This window comes from Callithrix jacchus, chromosome X (assembly GCF_049354715.1).
Source record: "Callithrix jacchus isolate 240 chromosome X, calJac240_pri, whole genome shotgun sequence".
Taxonomy (NCBI): Eukaryota; Metazoa; Chordata; class Mammalia; order Primates; family Cebidae; genus Callithrix; species Callithrix jacchus.
In genome coordinates this window covers 97,536,293-97,556,854 of record NC_133524.1, presented here as the reverse complement: position 1 = coordinate 97,556,854, position 20,562 = coordinate 97,536,293, and the positions used below count along the sequence as shown (strand labels likewise).

The 20,562-nt window shown below is 44.0% G+C and overlaps 1 protein-coding gene across 7 annotated transcripts in view; it reads right to left on the bottom strand.

The window, feature by feature from the left end:
- DRP2 (dystrophin related protein 2) overlaps positions 1-19,906 on the bottom strand; it is a 44,570-nt gene extending 24,664 nt beyond the window's left edge. For 2 of the 7 annotated variants that reach the window (XM_035287935.2, XM_054250755.2), the window contains exons 1-4: positions 19,168-19,353; positions 7,263-7,440; positions 2,984-3,147; positions 1,170-1,326 (exon numbers count right to left, since the gene is read on the bottom strand). In XM_035287935.2, the coding sequence (XP_035143826.1) occupies positions 1,170-1,326; positions 2,984-3,147; positions 7,263-7,379 (438 nt within the window). In that variant the 5' untranslated portion in view covers positions 7,380-7,440; positions 19,168-19,353. Of the gene's footprint in view, positions 1-1,169; positions 1,327-2,983; positions 3,148-7,262; positions 7,441-16,448; positions 16,486-19,167; positions 19,354-19,475; positions 19,653-19,782 lie in introns of those variants that run through there. The other 5 variants (XM_078364282.1, XM_035287934.3, XM_035287933.3 and 2 more) reach the window with 5 other exon arrangements.
- Between the last annotated feature and the right edge of the window lie 656 nt (positions 19,907-20,562).

The window sequence follows — 20,562 nt, the reverse complement described above, 5'->3', positions numbered from 1 at the left end:
ATAAAGTTTAACAATATGGTCAAGAGGAAAGGAAAGTCTTTCAATCACTTTACATTCCATCCTGCAATTGACAATCTTTCTTCTCAGTGCGACTTGATTCTTTGGCATTATCAGGTATCTTTGGGCTAACCGGATAAAAAGATGAGCAATCCTCCTGATAGGCAGAAAAATAACTCTGACACTGGAAGGTCTGTTTCGTATGAAATTTGTCTGTTTATGCCACAGGGTAGAAAAAAATTGGGGATGTTGGTTCTCCAGAAGACTCAGAAAGCTTCCTGTAAGGGCCTTAAGGAAATCAAAACCAAGATAGGCAGAAATTATATTAAAATTATAATTAAATTTTTGGTTGAAATATATACAGAGTACACAAATTAAAAGTGTACATCTTGATGTAACCAATACTGAGATTAAGAACCAGAACTCTACCAGCATCCCCCATAACCCCTACTGGTCATTATCTCACATTCACACCCCACCCCTCCCTCCCTCCCCTCCCACAAAGGTAACCACGATCCTTACTTGTAAAACCACTGATTAGTTTTGCCTATTTTTTTTTTCTTTTTTGAGATGGAGCTTCGCTCTTGTTGCCCAGGCTGGAGTGCAATGGCATGATCTCAGCTCACTGCAACCTCCTCCTCCTGGGTTCAGGCAATTCTCCTGCCTCAGCCCCCTGAGTAGCTGGGATTACAGGCACACGCCACCATGCCAGATAATTTTTTGTATTTTTAGTAGAGACGGAGTTTCACCATGTTGACCAGGATGGTCTCGATCTCTTGATCTCGTGATCCACCCGCCTCGGCCTCCCAAAGTGCTAGGATTACAGGCGTGAGCCACCACGCCCGGCCACACTACATTTTTATACAATTGAGGTCCACTTGCACTTAGTTTTGTATCCTGTTTTTTCACTTAACATTATATGATGTTCATTTCCCCATGTTCTAATTAAAAATCATGGCAGTATTTTAAGGGAGGCCAGAATTTGATGAGAGGGGTAGAAAGAAAATATTTGACTTAGGCTGTGGCATGCTAGCCACAGACTAGTAAGACTGCATACAGCCTCCTATTCATTTATGTGTCTAAGCAGAGCTGGGTGTCTGTCAGGGTACTGCAGAAGGGATTCCTCCCCAGCTGAGAGGCTGCACACCATGGCTTCTCTGATTCTAACCTACCGCATGTGTCTCCTTCTCCTGTTGCACCAGGGCCACATCTCCTTGCAGGGGCAGCTGAGCTGACAATTCCTCATCCTTTTGGCTGAGCCAGTCAATAATCTCTTGAAGAGGGAGCTGAAGCTTTCCACTGTGGTCTGAGAAAGCCTCTAGGCGAGCGCTGCACACAATGGGTAAAACCAGTGATGTTCAGTCTTATTAAGTGGCAAAACATTTTTTTGCCAAACTAAGTTATGTGGAATCTTAATATAGAAAACAATTTTAAGAGGAGTTTTTCTGGTTCAAGTGGGAGGAGGCCTGGGGTCTTCCCTCTTACTCACACACAGAGGTTCCCAAAGCGCCTCCACATGGAGCACAGTACTAAAACCATGGTAGAACCATGGGTGTGGAGGCATCCCAAATTTGAATGGCTTAAAATATCACTTTGTGGATCTCAGTTACTTCAGTTGCATGCCAAATGTCAGGCTGGGAAGGGGAGAAAACTGAGCAAGGGCATTAGAGGTGACAGCTGTCTGGTTCCCCTCTTGCTCTGGTAGAACTCAAGTCATCCCAAACTGCTCATCCATAGAGGCTGTTCTGAACTGCCTTCTGAGCAGCAGAGGATTCAGTCAGTGGAAAGGGCAAGTTGGGTGGGTGAGTTAGTCATACACATGTGCAAGGATGCATACAAATATAACAGCCTGCGCGACCCAGAGGAACACTGGTTAGAGGTCTGAGATTTGGAAACAGAACAATCTGTACTGTATAATTATCTCTGTCTGCCCTCCCACCGCGCTGCCCTCTAAATGAACCATAGTAGGAAGCTGGAGGCTGGCCAAGGATGTGTGTAGCCATCAAGCCATTCCCCTTAGCTGACAGTAATACCTATCTTTATTCATTGCCACCCCCCACCACCATCACCACCTAGGCCAAGATCTTTAACTAAATTATTGCTTCAACTAATTCTTACAACAACCTTATCAGGTAGCCATTCCTTTTGCCCAGAAAGGGTAAATAGATTCCCAAAGGTCACACAGTTAAGTCACTGATAGAGCTATGATTTAAAAACAAGTTTACTTGACTCCAAAGCCTGCATTCTTTGAACACATTCACAATGCGTCACCCCTACCAAAGCCCACAAGAAGCCAGAAACATGGACTTTGATGATAGAAGGTGGAGAAGAAAAGTGGCAGGCAGGCACACGGCCATGGAAAACTGATCAACTGAGAAGGAGATTGCCTTTAGGCTCTTAGAGAGCTACCCTTAGTTTGGGGAGAAATACGTGGGCTGAAAACTTACGGGTAGAACATAAAAGGATGGGGAAGTGAACAGATGAGACCTACCAAGATGTAGGACAGCTATGAGAGGAAGAGGAGAAGGGAGCAATCATCCCCTTCATTTATACGTCAGCACTTTTAAGTTTAGAAAGCATTTCCACATCCGATTTGAGTCCCCATGAGGTAGTTAAAACAGGTATGATTCCTCCACTCATTTTTTTTCCCATATAAAAACAAAAACAAATGGAAGCTAACATTTCAAGAACTCAAGTTATTCAGGTTGTCTTTAAGTTATCTACTTAAAACTGAGGCTCAGCGAGATCGCGCCATTGCACTCCAGCCTGGGTAACAAGAGCGAAACTCCGTCTCAAAAAAACAAACAAACTGAGGCTCAGATCCAAGTCTCCTGACTTCTAAGCAAGGCTCTTTCCTTAGAGCCAGCGTAGGAAAGCAAAGAGAAGTGGGTGGGCTGAGGAAAGGGGGAGGCACCGGCTGAAAGGAGGACAGGCTGCAGCAGCAAAAGGCGCCCAGCACCATCCAAGCCAATTCCCTGTTTCTTACCGGAGGTTGTGAGACTTCTTTTTGATTTCATTCCAACACAGATTCATGGCTGGTGGTTCTAGGGGTCCAGAGGCACCAACAGACCCGTTCAACAGCTTTAGGCGTAGGCAGGGAACCCCAGCACCATCCTGAGGAGGTGCAGGGCTGGTGACAGCAGCTCTAACCTTGACAGAAACACAAACATCCTGTGATCCTTGGATTGTACCACACCCTGGTCTGCTCCAATCCAAGGGTGAGACAAGTATGAACAAGGGGAGAGAAGGGCTGCTGCCAGGGTTCAGAAACACCATTCTCTGTATGTGTGTATATTCAGGGACTGAGATGAAGGAAGAACCTGTGGCCCTGTTGTTCATTGCCTGGTCTTCTGTTGGTACTTGTCAGTTACATAGAAATGCTGCCTACTATTATTGTTACTCATTATTATAAATTTTGCCTGGACCACTGTCCAAATGGGGTCTTGGAATTACCTGCATTAGGTAAGAAGCTGCACAGAATTGCGCAAATTCTGGGCAACCATAGCATTCCAGGTGAGCTGCTGGTTCATACTTTAGGGTCCTACAGTTTACGCAACCTTCTAGAAAAGCAAGCTGAGGAGTTTCACCATAAAGATTTATAGAGGGAGTAGACTGGCAAGAGAGACCCATCAGTGGTCGAAGTCTTACTTCCCATATGAACCTTGGCTTTGATGTGTCTACCACCCTTCTCCACCCATACTACCCACCACAGTCAGAAGGCCTGGACACAGTTTTCAAGAGCTCTGCTCATAAAGATGAGCAAAGGACTCTGACCAGAGTCAGTGGCCAAGAGGACAAGCCATGGAGCCTGTCAAAGTGTAGTCTTGAGCTCCCAGGCACATAGCCTACCACTTGCTCTCCTGGGCACTGGTAAGGCTCTATGGGGGGAACTGTGAGGTTTGGGAGAATGGTGGTTATCCCAGATAGTCCTAAGTAAGGTAGCTACCTATACCACAGTGCCAGAACTGCCCAGCCAGGGTGCAGGAGCAGGTGGAGGGAAGGGGAATTGGAGGAGGAAATCAGCCTGGGCTGCTCCATCCCAGACTAGGGAGACCCACACCTACCTACTAGCTTGTCTACATGCTTGCCTTCATTTGGAAAGAAAACAGCCCTGCTAGTCAGTGGCTGAGACGCTTGTAGTCTCCCCTCACCCCTAAACCATACTTCCTCCCCACACAAGACTCTCCAGGCAATTTAGGAAACCAATCATCCCATTAAAACCATAGCTCCTAGCCACACTGGGAAAGGGAAGTGAGTAAGGAGTTAAGCTGTGGGAAAAGCTCAGTGCTCAGCCAGCCTGCAGCCCAGGAGCTGACCCTACCTGTGCTGCCTGGGGAGTCCGTTGCAGGATCTGGCAGCTCCATGATCATCCCTCACCAGGAATCCAGACCTAGTACCTGGTGAGCCGCAGACAGGCAGAAGTCCTGACAGACTCTGAGCAAGCCCTCTCAGTGAGGCAGGCGGGGCTGAGTCAGGTCAGGAGGCGGGGGCTGTCACCCTGTTTGTTTACTGACCCCCCAGGAATCTGGAGGGGGCGGCTATGTCAGGGCCTAGCTGGTAAATCAGAGCTTTGTCTCTGTGGAATTCCAGCATGCTTCCAACTGTGAGGGCCTGCCACACCGGGGCTGCGATGGTCCTCTCAGGCTGGCAAGGGTGGTGGGAGTGGGACTGGGCATTCCATGGTGTTGAGGAGGGGCATGCAGAGGGTAGCTTCTGTTGATTTATTTTCTTTTTCCATGGAAGACACAAAGTGCTCACGTTGCCTCTAGGCCCACCCCTCTCCTGAGGTGGAGCATAGGAGCAGATCACTTTGGTGACAAACTTCTGGTAAGCAGTTTCCTCAAGACATGACTAGAGGATGGGCTTGGAAAATAAGCCTTGTCTTCGACTAAGTAAGCCTCCTCAGAGACAGTAAGCAAGGTTGGTGGCGTATCTGGGGACAGAACCATGGAATGGCAGCATTGGGAAGCATGGGCAGCAGAATCCCTCAGAATGTGATTATCCTTGGGTGAGTGCAGAGGCCAGGAGATCCATCAGAGCCCACTGTGAAAATGGAGGGGTGCTCTGCCCTGCCTTTGAGAAGCAGAGAGGAGTGGAGGGAGAGCCACAGCCCTTAGACCTCTCACTGCACCCTGAGGCCAAAGGGAACTGGAGCTTTGTGGGCATCCCGTTGAACCTTCACAGGGGAGGGAAAAGGGTCATTGGGACCCAGCAGTTTCATGTAGGCAGCTGGTGCCAGGGAGGCTCCTGTGCCCTGCCTGTGCTACCCTGGATGGGGGCAGGAGGAAGGCCCTTTCCCATAAGCCACTGGCCTGAGGGGAAGGGCCCCTCCTGGAAGTGGCCACTCTTCTCCTTTTCCAGCAGACTTGTCTGGGGAAAGGTTAACATTCCCAAGCTGGGCCCCCACCCCTCAGCACTGAGGGAAAATACATCGTTTTTACCAAAAAGGGTTCTGTTCCCATTCTCATTTATCTCCCACAGAGTCTTCTGGGCTTTCCAACAGTTCTACATTGTTTCCATGCTGAGGCCCACCTACAGGAATAGTTGGAACAGCTGCCTGACTCTTTCTGGGGTTCTGGGGTGGAGCCAACCAGGGTGGCTAGGGGATGGCAAGGGATGGCAGGCCAAGAGCAGGGAGTGACTCTATCTCTGGGCTGTAGCTTCACTTCTGCTGGGTCCTCTGCACTGGGAATGCCCCAGAGTTAGAAACAGCTCCTTGTGATCCAGCTACAACTAAGCTGTCCTTGCTCTGAGAGGAGCACCCACGATTAGCTGGGTTCCACCCATGTTAGCTTTGCATTCCCTGCAGACTTCTTGGTTTCCTAAACCCCCACCCAGCTGCCATACTATTTTCCATCACCCTGCTCTTCCTCTCCTACTTCCCCGTATACTCTCAAGTCACACCTAGCAGAGCCTGACACACAATAGGCAAATGATTAATAGTAATGTTTCCTTCCCTTTCCCTGTCAGTTGCCTTCTACTTCTGGCTTTTGTAGGATATTTACTTCTTGCAGTCCACTCCCTGCAGGGCTCTCTGTCCCTCCCTTGAATCTTTGAGGAAAAGGCTGCAGGAAAGGAAGAGAAACTGGATTGTGGCAGAAGAGAGAAGTTGAGCCATGCCATTGGCAATCACAAGATGAAGCCCTCAGGTCCCCCTGCCTACGTGGTGGTGCTTGGAGGGGGTAGACAATGAATAGGGCAAGCCTTTTGGAAGGGCTGTTTTCTCAATCCCTAGACCCTGTGAAAGTCTCACTCTGGAGAAGGGGTACGTTAATGGGAGAGTCTACGTTGACCCTGGCTTTGAGAATATGTTCGAGGCAGTAATTTCTTTCTGGCCGCATGTGGGAAAATAGCTCAAGGGGACCTGACTCTGATGCCTCTCCAGACCTTAACTTTCCTTCATTACTGCCCCCCAAATGGGCTCCCCAGCATCCATATTCTCCATCTCCACTTCCTTTCTTCCTCCCTTCCTCCTCCCTGTATATTCAGTTGCTGCCTGCCCCCCTAGCAGTGACTCAGCACTGCAGCCCATCTGTGAGGCTCCAGGAGACATAGCACTTTCTCACACCCCCATAGCTTCTGGACCCCAAAGCATTAGAGGGCAATCCAAAGTATGCTTATGCATCTCCCTTCTCCAGTCAACTCTCCCTAGACCTGCCCCATTGTCAGGAAAGGAGCTGCCCTCTCCTATCTCACATACATCCTTTACCCACCTACCAACATACACAGGCGGGCACACACACCACCACCATTGCACTCCTAGGGGAGCAGAGAGAGAGGAGAGGCGGATATGAAGCTCAGGGGATTCTAAGTGGGGCTGAGCCCGGAGCTATGAAAACGGCTAGGAACTTGAGAGGAAAAGCCAACGGCAGGAGAGAGACACCTGCAGAATATGGAAGGCATGCCACAGAGAAGCCAAGGCAAAGGAAGGTTCTGCCTTGTCCTGGACCATGCTCTGAAGGATCATACTCTTGTAGGGCATTCCCGGACATGTAACTCTTAGAAGGTTAACATGGAACCAGCCCCCCTCATCCACAGTGGGCCCTCTGACCTGCCCAGCCCCACACTCTTCCTTTCCCTATGCACCCCATAAAAGACCTCATGAGTGATGAAGGATGGGCCCAATACATTCCTCATGCTATCCAAGGGGTTGCATGTATACAGAGAGTGCCCCTGAGCCTTAGGAAGCATGGGTACCCCAAGCACAAACAGATCTTGTGTCCACTATTTCTCCACAGGTCTTTCTTTTACAATCAGACTCTTACCTGAGGCTGGGGGCAGGTAGTTCGGAGGCTGCTGCTATGACGGAACTGGTCAGCTGCCTGCCAATCATGACATCGTGGGAGGGTGTAAGGGCATCCCTGCATGACCATAGGTTGCATAAAAACCAAGGCTCATGGAGGGTGAGGATAGGCAGTGCACCAACTATTGATCATTAAGCACCTGGAAAAACAATACAGAGATATTTCAAGTCAAGACCTAGAAAAGCCTATGAATCTAGCATCTACCCAGAGGTGCCTTGACCAGATATACAAGTAAGTATTCAAAGCTTACTGACCTACCCAGGCCAGCATGTACCATAAAAGACTTTATTTAATTATTGATCAAGGAAGTATTTGTTGTTTACCCACAGTGCTTTGTGCTAGAGACACAAAGATAACTGCTGAGATCTCAAAACCCAAGGGTGGAGGTGGGGAGATGGGTAGGAGAGGCAGTCATGTATGCTGATAATTATAATAAAATGCTTTCATAGCAAATGCTAAAATCATGGGTTTACCAAAAGACTAAGGGAGCACAGAGTGGGGAACAGTTAACTCTGAGAATGTGCACAGATTTCAGAAAGACCACACTTGAGATGAATCTCAAAGGATGAGATGTTTGTTTGTGCAGAGAAGAGGAGAAAAGGAGAATAGCATTCCCAGCAGATGGATCCACCTGTGCAAAAGTGGATGTCATAAAAAAGGCCTCACACATTCACAAGACGGCGTGATCAGTATGGCTGAAGTTTAAGAGGCACAGAGATGAAAGAGACATGGGGGCTTCCCCTGAGGAGTTCACATTAGAGAGGACAAATGTGGAGAAAATAATGGCCATAAAGTATTATTTGAGGTCATAATAGAAGTGTTTATGGGATGAAGTGAAGAGACTGATGAGGGAATGGTGAGTTATATTTGGTCATGTCAAGAAAAGTCTCTCTAAAGGAAATGTGCTTGAGGTCAGTCATGAAAGAGAAATTAGGCAGTGAAGGTTAAAAAAAATACAAACATGAAAATAAAATGTATAGTGTGTTTCAAGTGACCACAGTACAAGGTAGGTGCCTTGTTGTGAGTAGCAGAAGATGAGGATGTGGCCAGATTGCACCATGCCTTGAATGACAAGCAGAGGACTGTAGGCTTTATCTTGCAGACAATGGGGAGGCACTACAGATTTTAAGCAGGGAGTGACTAATGAGATTTGCATTTTATTCCATTTTTATTTTATTTATTTTTAGACAGAGTTTTGCTCTTGTTGCCCAGGCTGGAGTACAGTGGCACAATCTCAGCTCACTGCAACCTCTGCTTCCTGGGTTCAAGTGATTCTCCTGCCTCAGCCTCCCAAGTAACTGGGATTACAGGTGCCTGCCACCACATCCTGCTACTTTTTTGTATTTTTAGTAGAGACGGGGTTTCACCATGTCGGCCAGGCTGGTCTCGAACTCCTGACCTCAGGTGATCCACCCACCTCGGTCTCCCAATGTGCTGGGATTACAGGCGTGAGTCACCGCACCTGACCAAGATTTGCATTTTAGAAAGAGCCCTCTGCCTTTCTTGTGGAGTAATTCTCCAAAAGGAAGAACCTTTTGAGAAGTTGTTATAATACAGGCAGGCAGTTGCAGTGAGGATGAAGCAGACAGCATGACTCTGAGGTACATTGAAGAAGTAAAATATATTGGGCTTGGTGATCAATTGGATGTGAACAATAAGGGAGGAGAAGGAGTCAAAGGTTTCTAATTTGGGAGCTGAGTGGATAATGTGGCCAACAGCAAGAAAGGGAAGACAGGAGAAAGAGTAAATTTGCTGGGGTAGGGGATAAGGGCAGTGTTACATAATAAGCTATGCTTTAGATGTCAAGAGCTACACTTGTAAAGGAGAAATATGGAGACAAATTTTAGGTATACAAACCAATTGACGGTTTAGAGAATGTACACAAATGTGATGAAAATGGGTGGCAAAGATGATGCTTGCAAATAATAAGGGTGATCTCTTTTGGTGTGGGGCAAAGACACACAAACCCTGATTCAAAGGGCCAGAAATGAGCATCTTTTATTCACGATGATGATAATTAAATAGCCACCATTTTTAGACTCTATTCCAGTGGTTCACAACATTTTAGATATACGGGCCCCTTCTTAAGACTAAAAAAAAAAAAAAAAAAAAATCTCACTTCACCCACTCTCACCCACAATAGTAGCTGTACTTTGAGAACTTACCAAGTGAGAAAAACATTTATGCATCTAAAGATATGTGGACTCCTTGCATTAAGTATCCATCACTCCTCCTCAGGAGACCATAGTCCCAAGACTAGAGACTATTACAAGTCGCAAGGGCACAAGAGGTTGTGGTCTAAAGGGTACTCTGCTGTAGTCAATGTCCTTAGAGATTATACAGCTATATAGCCACTCATCCCCAAAGAATGACTGAAAAGATGGCTCCTCTGTGATCAAACACCACAAAAGAATTAGTCAGTTACATTAAAAAATGAAGTATTGCTATGGATGTGTTATAAGCATAAAGGCTACAAGAGGCTTGCTTTCAGACCTCTTTTTATGTTAACATTTTTATTTTCGCTGATTATACAAGTAATACGTGTTCTTTATCGAAAAACTGGGAAATACAAAATATAATAGGGATGAAAATAAAAATAATCTGTAATATTACCACCCAGAGATAGATAATCATTACTAACATGTATAAAGCCTTATAGTTTTTCTTTGAATGAAAAATATATACATACACTTTTAAAATAAAATCACCATCATATACTATCATTTCGTATCCTGCTTTTTTCACTTGCCATTATATCATGGTCATTTTAGAATGTCATTAACTATTCCTTTAAAACATGATTTTTTGGGGGGACAGGATCTCTCACTTTGTCACCCAGACTAGAGTGCACTGGCGTGATCTTGGCTCACTGTAACCTCCCAGACTCAAGCAATCTTTCTGCCTCAGTGCCCCCAAGTAGCTGGGACTAGGTGTGTACCACCATGCCTGGCTAATTTTTTGTATTTTTGGTAGAGATGGGGTTTTGCCATGTTGCCAGGCTGGTCTCAAACTCCTGAGCTCAAGTGATCCGCCTGCCTCAGCCTCCCAAAGTGCTGATATTACAGGTTTGAGCCACCAGCCCAGCCTAAAACATGGTTTTTGGCAGCCACACAGGAAGTACAGCACTGTGATTGAGGCCATGGGCCCTGGCATCAGACAGACCTACAGTCAAATCCACACTATTCAACCTATTAGCAGTGTGGTCCAGGACAAGTTAGCCTCTCTGAGCCTCAATGTCCTCATCTGTAAAATGGAGATAAATAATGATAGCATCCTCACAGAATTATTCTAATGATTAAAGTTAATAATTTAAATAACTTAGCAACAATGCTCAACTCAATAAGTGTTAGCTATAACCATTGTATAGTATTCCACTGAACAGATACACCGTAATTTAACAATTAGACATATGTTTATAGTTCTTCTTTTATAAATCAAAGTGCAATAAACAACCTTGTGCATATTTGTGATTCTTTCCATGGCATAATTGCCTAGAAGGGGGAATTCCTGGATCAAAGTGTTTATGATACATATTTCTAAATTGCCCTAGAAAAAGTTATGTCATTTTATACTACCACTAGCAGTGTATGAGAGTGTCAGTTTCCCAGCACACCTGCCACACTAACAGTATGTATTCTTATTTTATTTGCCACCTTTGTGAGTGAAAATGGCATTTTGAGGATTCCTTTGTATTTCCTTAATTGCTAAGGATATTTAGCTTTTCCTCCACACTTTTAGCGGTCATTTGTATCTCTTCTTTCATCAGCTATCTCTTCTCTCTGCTTTTGAGATTCATTTCTCTCCAGACTAACCTCCTTCTTTCTTATTCCTCTACTGACCTGATGGCTTCACACAACAAAACTAATAAACCCAGAAGTCTGAGAATTCAGACCTTCTAATCCCAACACAGGCAGAAAAGGAATAGGTTTCTTCTGGTCCTAAAATGACTATCCTCTGCCCCCCTTTTCAGACTTAGCCCCTGACTGTGACCTCAAGTCATATTGCCTCTCTAGGACCTAGTTTGCTAATGTGTCAAATATTAATGTTTAAGGGCTGCTAAGCACCATGTACTATCATTCCCGGTATTCGTATAACATGGCTTTTTAGTCTGTTGTGCTGTTTCATGATCCTAGTAAAGTTGTCCCTGCCACAATTAAGATCCTACTTTATAGATGAAGATGCTGAGACACAGAGAACCAGGGCCTCCTGATTCCTGGGCGAGGACTCTTTCATATACACATTCTTCTGCCTCTATCCAGCTCCATTCTATCCCAAATCACCATCTGCACATACTGATTCTTTTCCTATTCCTCTTTTTAATTTGCAAAGGCTATGAGGGATTAAAGATGAATCAGACTTGGTCCCCAACTGGTCAAATGTAGGAAACAAGATATATAAACAAAAAAAGTATAATTTTTGGGAGGAAAATTATTCATACCCCACATGAGTGCTGTGGTTTGAATATTTGTCCCCAATGTGACAGTATTAAGAGCTGGAGCCTTTAAGAGGTGATGAGGGCTTTGCCTTCATGAATGGATTAATCCACTCATGGATTAATGAATAAGTTATCATGGGAGGAGAATTCATGGCTTTATGAAAATAGGAAGAGAGATCTGAGGTAGCACACTAAGCCCTCTAGCCATGTGATACTCCGTGCCATCTTGGGATAATTCCGAGGGTTTCTACCAGCAAGAAGACTCTCACCAGATGCAGCCCCTCGACCTTCGACTTTCCAGCTTCCATAATGTAAGAAATAAATTCCTTTTCTTATAAATTACTCAGTTTCAGGTATTCTCTTATAAGCAACAGAAAATGGACTAAGACAGCAGGACACAGAAATCATGCTATAAGAGGTGACAGAGGAGGAAGTGTTCATTTCTAGTTGGAGGGATTTAGGATGTATTTATGGAAAAGAAGCTTTTGAGCTAAGGTGAAAGAGGAGATTTTGACATATGCAGGTGTGGAGGATGCTTTCTGGGTGGTAATAACTGTTCTGTGCCCTCCCCTAGGGATCCTGCTGGATACCAACTATGGCTTTTTGCCACTACGAATACTCTTTCCTGGTTCTAAAAGCCGCACACAGGCTGTTTCAGGAGGGCTCAGAGAGAAGGCATTGTTTCTCTTGAGCAGAGATAAAAAGCTTTAAAAACACGGGAGAAATATTAGGATTTCAGCATGAAAGCAAGACTGTTGGCTCATGGAGGACAAAGCCCACACCGGATATTTATTTATATCCCACATATTTTTAACCCAGTGCTAGGCACCTAAAAATGAGAGATGTCTAGGAACGTATGCTACCTAAATTTGTGTGGAATAATGTACAATGTTAGCATCTGAAACAAGTACAATAATAAGTACAACGTCCACATTTGAAATAAGGCTTGAAATGGCAAAAAATTACAACAATTTAAACGTCTTTCACTAGGGGACTAATTAAATAATGATGTAGCCATACAATGGAATTCTATACAGCTACTTTAAAAAGAGTTAAGAACTTTATGTGCCAATTCTTATGATATACTTTAAGTAAAAAGAAACGAGAAAAATCAAGCTGGTAGTTCATCTATGTTTGTATACTAAAAATATGTGCTTACAGAGGCAATAAAATATCTTTGGAAGTATACAAGAAAGCCTGTTACCATTGGAGAAGGGAACTGAGCAGGAAAATTCTCCCCATCTCTTTGGAATTTCTATTTCTGCCCTTTTTGCAAGTGAGAAATATACCTACAAAAGTACATAAAGCATATACGTAAAGTATGTGAAATTATTATAAAGTAAATTCTCCATACAATCACTTCCCAGGTTGAGAAATAGAATTATTACCCACACCACATAAGCCCCATGTTACCAATAGGAGATAAAATTTTTTACTAAATATCATTTTGTACTTTTTCAATTTTGACCCATGTGAACACATTACCTATTTAATAACAGCTAACTCTTTGCCCCTTTCACTCCCCACCAAAATGCAAGGAGGTCATCAACTATTTTACGGAAAGATTGGTGTGGCAGCTTTTCCACACCCACATTTAAGTTGTTGCAATTTTTTGCCATTTCAAGCCTTATTTCAAATGCGAACATTGTATTTATTATCGTATTTGTTTCAAATGCTAATATTGTATGTTATTCAACACGAATTTAAGTAGCATACATTTGTAGACATCTCCAGTTTTTAGGTGCCTAGCACTGGGTTAAAAATATATGGGATATAAATAAATATCAGGTGTGGGTTTTGTCCTCCATGAGCCAACAATCTGGCTTTTATGCTGAAATCCTAGTGTTTCTCCCGTGTTTTTAAAGCTTTTTATCTCTGCTCAAGAGAAAAAAAAGTATTCTGTGTTTTATATCTATTAACTAAGCAATCTACATATATTAACCCATTTATTCCTTACGACAACCCTATAAAGTAGTTATATTGCTATCCTCATTGTGTGGATGAGGAAATTGAGGCCCAGAGATGGTAAGTGGCTTGTTCAGGGTCATATTGTGAATACATCATGAAGAGCTGGGATTTGTACCCAGGAAGTTGTGTCACAGAATACAAGTTATTTACCATTATGTTGTTCTGCCTCTGTAAATTCTAGAATCCAGGCTCTGAGGCATTGTAATCACTGATACCTGGCAAGTGGAGACAATTTTTGGCTATGGACCACCACGTGGGAGCCCAAGGATTGACTCAGTTATGCCGCTACCCAGGCAAAGACACAAGCAATTAAAAACAGACAGGATGCAGTGAGTCTAGGGTCTGGGGCAGCACCAGGCTGGCAAACCATGAAAAGCACTTAAGTGACCTTTATAGGACATCTGAGAAGTGAAATTCTGATCGTTTCCTGTTTTGAGCTCAGAGCCTCTCCAATGCCTAGAGCTCAATAAATATTTTTTGAATAAATAAATAAGCTCTTTCCACCTAGAAACTGGAGAAATCTAAGAACCTATGTTACAGAAAGACCTGCAGAAGTGGACAAAGATGTCTGCTGTAGTATTGTTTGCAATAGCAAAAATCTGCAATTCACTCAAATGTCCACCAACAGGGGACTGGTGAGTAGACTATGTCTGAGACATATCACAGCAGGATTGTCTGGGGCTCTGAACCAGGACGCTGTGGTTTGCATCCTGGCCACTTATCAGTACATATATGGACAAGCTCCCCAAACTTACTGTGTTTCAGTTCCCACATCTGTAAAACAGGGATAACAAAAAGACCCATCTCTTAGCTTTTTTGCAAAGAGTTAATTCATAGTTTCTGGCATTTAGTAAACATTCAAATGTTATCCATTATGATAGCCACTCACAAGGCAGAATATTATGTAGCTATTAAAAATAAAGACACAGATCTATATGCACTAATTTGGACAGATTTCAAAGATATATATTTTAGGCCAAAGAAAACAAATGTCAGAATAGCATGTTTAGTGGAACTCCAATTTTGTAAAAACATTTTTAAAAAATCTACTGTGTGTATGTGCAGAAAGGAAGGCTGGACATCTGTTGTTCATTGACATTACTTTTAGAGAGTTGTATGAAGGGAATTCTCCTTTTTGCTTTATATTCTTTCCTTTTTTTTTTTCAGACCGAGTCTCTCTCCCTTGCCCAGGCTGGAGTGCAGTGGTGTGATCTCAGCTCACTGCAATCTCCCCCTCCCAGGTTTAAGCAATTCTCTTGCCTCAGTCTCCTGAGTAGTTCGGATTACAGGCATGCGCCACCACACCCAGCTAATTTTTGTATTTTTAGCATAGATGAGCTTTTGCCATGTTGGTCAGGCTGGTCTCGAACTCCTGACCTCAGGTCATCTGCCCTCCTCGGCCTCCCAAAGTGCTGGGATTACAGGCATGAGCCACTGCACCCGGACTGCTTTAAAAAAAAAAAATAGCAAACATTTATTATTCTTGGGAGAAAAAATTCAAGAGATAGGGAAGACTTCTAAGATGAAGAGGTTCTGTAAAGAACAGGGCAGTGGGTAGGAGACCCCCTTCCCATGGGCTACAGATTCCTCTCCCTAATCCAATGTAACACTGTGTAACTGCCTCTCCTCTCACACCACTGCTTTTCTACCCAACAGTATGGCAGTAAAAGAAGAGAAACACATTTCACTGGTAACATACTTTGTTATAGTTCCTAAAATAGTTCCTGCAATGCAGCCAAAATACCAAGGTTCTGCTTCAGATGTACCTCATTTAATGACTAAATCATAGAAACTCAGATTTTCAAGCTAGAAAGGACCTTTGAGATCATCTAAGCCAATCCCCTCACTTACAAATGAAAACAAGGAAATGTATTCCTGAGACGTTTAGCTGTCAAGCAATTTTGAGAAATAAAATTTATTGTCCAATTTAAAAATCAGAGCTGCATCCCCATGGGGGAAAATTGTAAGAGCCCATTAATGCAATAAATCTGAAACCTTTATACACTGCTGGTAGAAGTATAAGTTAGTAAACTATTTTGCATAGTGATTTGACAGTATCTCCCAAAGGTGACAATGCACATACCCTCTAAGGGGACAATTCAGATATTTACTCAATAGAAATTGTCACCTAAGAATAGCTACACAAGAATTATCACAGTACCTCTGTGATTGCTCAAAACTAGAAATAGCCTAAATGTCCATCAACAGCAGAATGGATAAACTGTGGTACAGTCATTAGATGAGTATACAATAGTGAAAAAAATGAGTAAACTAGGGCCCCATCTGATGCATTTCACAAATATAACATTGAAAAGAAAAAATACGTTTCAAGCTAGGTGCAGTGGCTCATGGCTGAAAACCCAACACTTTGGGAGGCTGAGGCAAGAGGACTACATGAGGCCAGGAGTTTGAGACCAGCCTGGACAACATAGCAGGACCCTGTCTCTATGAAGGAAAAAAAAATTAGCTGGTCATAGTTGTGCCACCTGGGGGACTGTGAGGCTGGAAGATTGCTCGAACCCAGGAGTTCGAGACTGCAGTGAGCTATGATCACACCACTTCACTCCAGCCTGGGAAACAGTGCAAGATCTTGTCTCTTGGGGGAAAAAAAGAAAAGAAAAGAAAAATCAAGTTGCAGAAGAATACATATAATACACCACTGATATAAACTTTAAAAACATATAAAGTAGTAGTATACAGTGTTTAAAAATATGTATGCAGGTAGTAAAAGTATAAATCAATACCTGGGAATAATAAACACCAACTCCAGGATAGTGGTTACTTTGAAAGGAAATAGAGAACTTTAATCATGGAGAATAGACAGAAGGTTTCAACTCTACTGGTAATGTTTCTTTATTAAGCTGGGCAGTGAATAGCCTGATTTTCACCATTTTATTTTAATACCTTTTTGAATGTTCAAAGGTATTTTATAACACATTGTTTAAAAGAATGCAACAAAGCCCATGCTGAAAAGAAAGTTGACAATTTTTGCATTTAACAAAATACTAGAAAAAAATGTATTAAATGTAAATGTTGCATTTAAAAATCAAAGGATTATTCCTTAAATCTGTTTCATTTTCCTTGGACTAGTTTCACAAGAGGGAACCTGCTAGAGAAGCAGCAGTTGGGCACAGTGGGCTGGGGAATCAGGAGATAATCCCAGATTCTCATCTATGGGAAGGAAAACAATATGATCAACAGCTTGGGTTTTTCATGTTTAGAAATGCATTGTCAAACTAGATTATTTTACAAGTGTTATCCATGTGACAATTTTTTCTAGTTTTTTTGTTTTAGTATTTTTTTCTTCTTTTTCTTTTTTTGGAGCAGCAATTCCTCAAAATGTAAGAGGCAAAAGTGTTTTCCATATAGAAAAGTGTTCCCTGGTCAAACTAGTCTGGGATGTACTGGGTTAAACAAAATTAAACAGATTCCTTTACAGCAGTACTTCTCAGAGTCTTTAATATGCATTATACACTGTGACTCTCCAAAATGAGAATTCGGTTAAGAAGCATTTCCAAAAAAGTACTGAACCGCAGAATACATGTACACACACACACATACACACACACACACACCACTTATTTTAAAACAGAATCTATTAACATTCTCCTAGGATGGTGCACTATAGAACATTGGTTTGGTAAATGCTATCCTAGAAGGATTTATCTCACTTGCTATTTTTGTTGCTGATGCATGTTTAGAATCTTTCGTAAGGGAGGAATGTCATTTCATAGTATAATTTCCACTGAATGGGTTTCCTCTGAGTGTGTATCCCTGAGAAGTTTAGAAGGCTATCTTAGCCTTAATTAGTGAGACCCCATCCTAGTTGGCATGGTGGCAGATCCAACATCAGAAACCTGTGAGCATCTATAGTTAGAAGGGCTGAATCCCAAATGTGCTCTCCGCATCTGGCTCGGGGCTTTTGCTAAATTCACTGCTTCAAGCTATGCTCCCCTCCTTTCTGGCAGAGTTGAAGGGTAATTCGACCTGGAGCACAGAACTACTTAGCTAAGGCTGAATGCCTAGAAGTACAAATCTCACAGAAAGAGGAGCTCTTTCCATGTGCCTTCATCCCCCAGCACCGGTTTACAGAAAGCAAGACTATAGGGCAGAGGCCTGCCCACCCAGAGACAGAGGGGCTTGGTCTTCTTTCAGAGACAAGACAAAATACTGCCACTTCAACGCTGCCTTTTCACGGAGGTTTCCTTACAAGGCCCTGAGATTCTCTGGGATCATGTCCCCACGCAAACCTTAGAAGGAAAATCTCCTGAGACTTGTGGTTCCCACCAGCCTTTTAAAAGGTGATTTACCTAAGGGCTTTTCATCTAGAAACAAGGATTCCTTTGGAAAAGTCAGGAGTTAAGATGAACTAGACATAGAGCTTTTTTAAGGCTTTTGTTCTTTTGACAATCAAAAAGAAAACGTTTTTAAAAAGTCTGTTCTTTTCCAGACAGCATGCACCATGCTTTCAACGGAAGCAGGCAGCAGCTGCTGCTGACGTCCTCCTCTACCCCACTCCACCCCACCCCAGCCTTGCCACCTGCTTAGACCCAACACCCGTGAGGCCTGGCTCGACCTGCCTACTAAAGGAAGGAAAAATCGGTCTCAGGCCCACTTACTAGGCTGGGACACTTGGCCTGATGCTGGGAAAGGCAGTGAGAGCAGAAGGTGATGGGATGTTAGACTCCAGGAGAAACAAGCCCTATTTGAAACCACTCCAAGCTATGCTTTCAAGAGTGGAAAGATGCCTCCTGATTACAGGGTGTAGAAAGGAAACCAGGGAAGAAAACAAGGGGGAAAAAATGTAACAGGAAAAACAGTAGAGCCAGGAAGTAAATACAGAGATGAGACGAGACCTTCAGTTCCAGGCTCTTAGGTCAGAGCCTGGTTTACTTCGGGGAAGAACTCCTGTGTCCTGTCTGCTGGCCAGAATACTCATTTGTTCAGGGAACCTGCTCCAAGGTCCCATGTTTCCTCCCTCCTCCCCTTGTTAGCGAATGCTTTCCACACACCTTTCCTTCCCTCCTGCCAAGAAATATACTCTCGGACAAAAAGCATGCCACTGAGAACCTAAAATAAATAAACAAATGCCCCTCTCTTCTCAAAGAAGCAAACTGTGTACCTCCTTCTTATTCATTTTTAGACCTTAGTTGTTCAAATTGGCTTGAGTTTCTATTCTTGGGCATCTTTTTTTTTTTCTTTATGAATCTAAATGGTGACTACTTTATTGGGGGCATTTTTTAATGCAAGTTTTCCAGACAGGCAAGCAGGCACACATGCACACACACACACACACGCGCGCGCGCGCGCGTGCACACACACACATTCTCACACTCATCTTCCCCCCCCCCCACCCCACCGCACCACACCACACAGTATCTCTGGAGCTTCCCCTTCCTCAGTCATTTCCCCTCAGCCAGCTGAACAAGGGCAAGGCTTGGAAATAATTTTTCTGTGGCCTACCTTCTGATTCCGTCCGGTCTAAGAAGCAGGCGGCAGCTGTAAGCTGGGAGGCCGGGGCCGGGCAGCCTCTGTGAATCAGCAAAGAAGTCCCTGAGACAGGGATGCCGACAGCTGCTGTATGCACACTCTCCCTCTGTCTCTCCCACCTCCCTGTCTTCCTTCTCCTTCTTCTCCTCCTCCCCTCTCAGAGCTGCTCTGTGTTGCTATGCAATCATATCACCAGGACTAACAGCATCATTCCGACCTCAGGCAAAAATACCCTTGACTGGGCAAATTCAGGAAGAGCAAGGACAGTTTTGTAAAACTACCAGAGATGTGGTGGCTCTTGGAGATTCATTAAAAGCAGCGGAGGAAAGCGGAAGAGCCTGAGAGGCAGAGGGGGAGATGGGGAGAGGGAGAAAGGAGGAAAGGGGGATAAAGGGAGAGGGGGAGAGGAGGAGAGGGGAAGAGGGAGGAGAGGGAAAAGGAGGAGAGGGGGAGAGGAGAAAAGGAGGAGAGGGGGAGAGGAGAAAAGGAGGAGAGGGGGAGAGGCTTCCACTGGGGAGGAGGAAACAAAAGAGCGCTGGAGATCAATCAAGCTGCTTAGCTGAGCGAGCAGCCTCGACCCCAACTTACACTGATCTAGCCCACAGACAAAACCAACTTCAGAGCCAGCAGCTGGCAGGGGGCCCCTCAGTAGCCAGTCCAGGATTCTGTTTCTGTGTTGAGGTTTGAAACGCTGTGCTCTAGAATCATCACTGATACTCAAGGTACAGTCTTGGGCTCAGGACACTCTGCCAGTCACCCATAAGTCTCATCTTTACCCCCTTTTAGAGCTTACATGTAGAAAAAGCCTCAACGAATGGGGGAAACAAAATGGATCTTGAATAATTTGGGAAATACAGTTCCTCCATGACTCCCCTCAATGACTACCCCAGGCACTTCCCTGCTTTTGTCCATACCAGCCCTTACTGTTTTAACCATCACCCCTGTTAAAGAGAAGAGGTTATGAGCGCCAAACACCCTGAGAGACCTGGAAGAAGCCACTAGCAGAATAGAGAAGATGACATCCGTTTACCGAGTGCCCAGTACACAGTAGATTACTTAATAAATATATGTTGAATGAGTAAATTGAACGAATAGGTGGATGAATAGCAGTCAGAAAGCCCCCATCCTCATCCTCCTACACAAACATACTAAGACTTAAAGCCCCAGCAGCCCCAGGCCACGGCAAAGGATAAAAGCAGCTTTCTTCTTTCCTCCCTCCATCTCTGGGAACAGGGTGTATATGAGAGAGAAAGAAAGATTGGTTGGGAGTGGGTTGCCTAACTTCACTGACTTGCCTCTAAAAACTTTATAAGCTCTGAAGGCATTGGAACTTAGAAAATACTTCCTAGGACTAGTATTTACATAGGA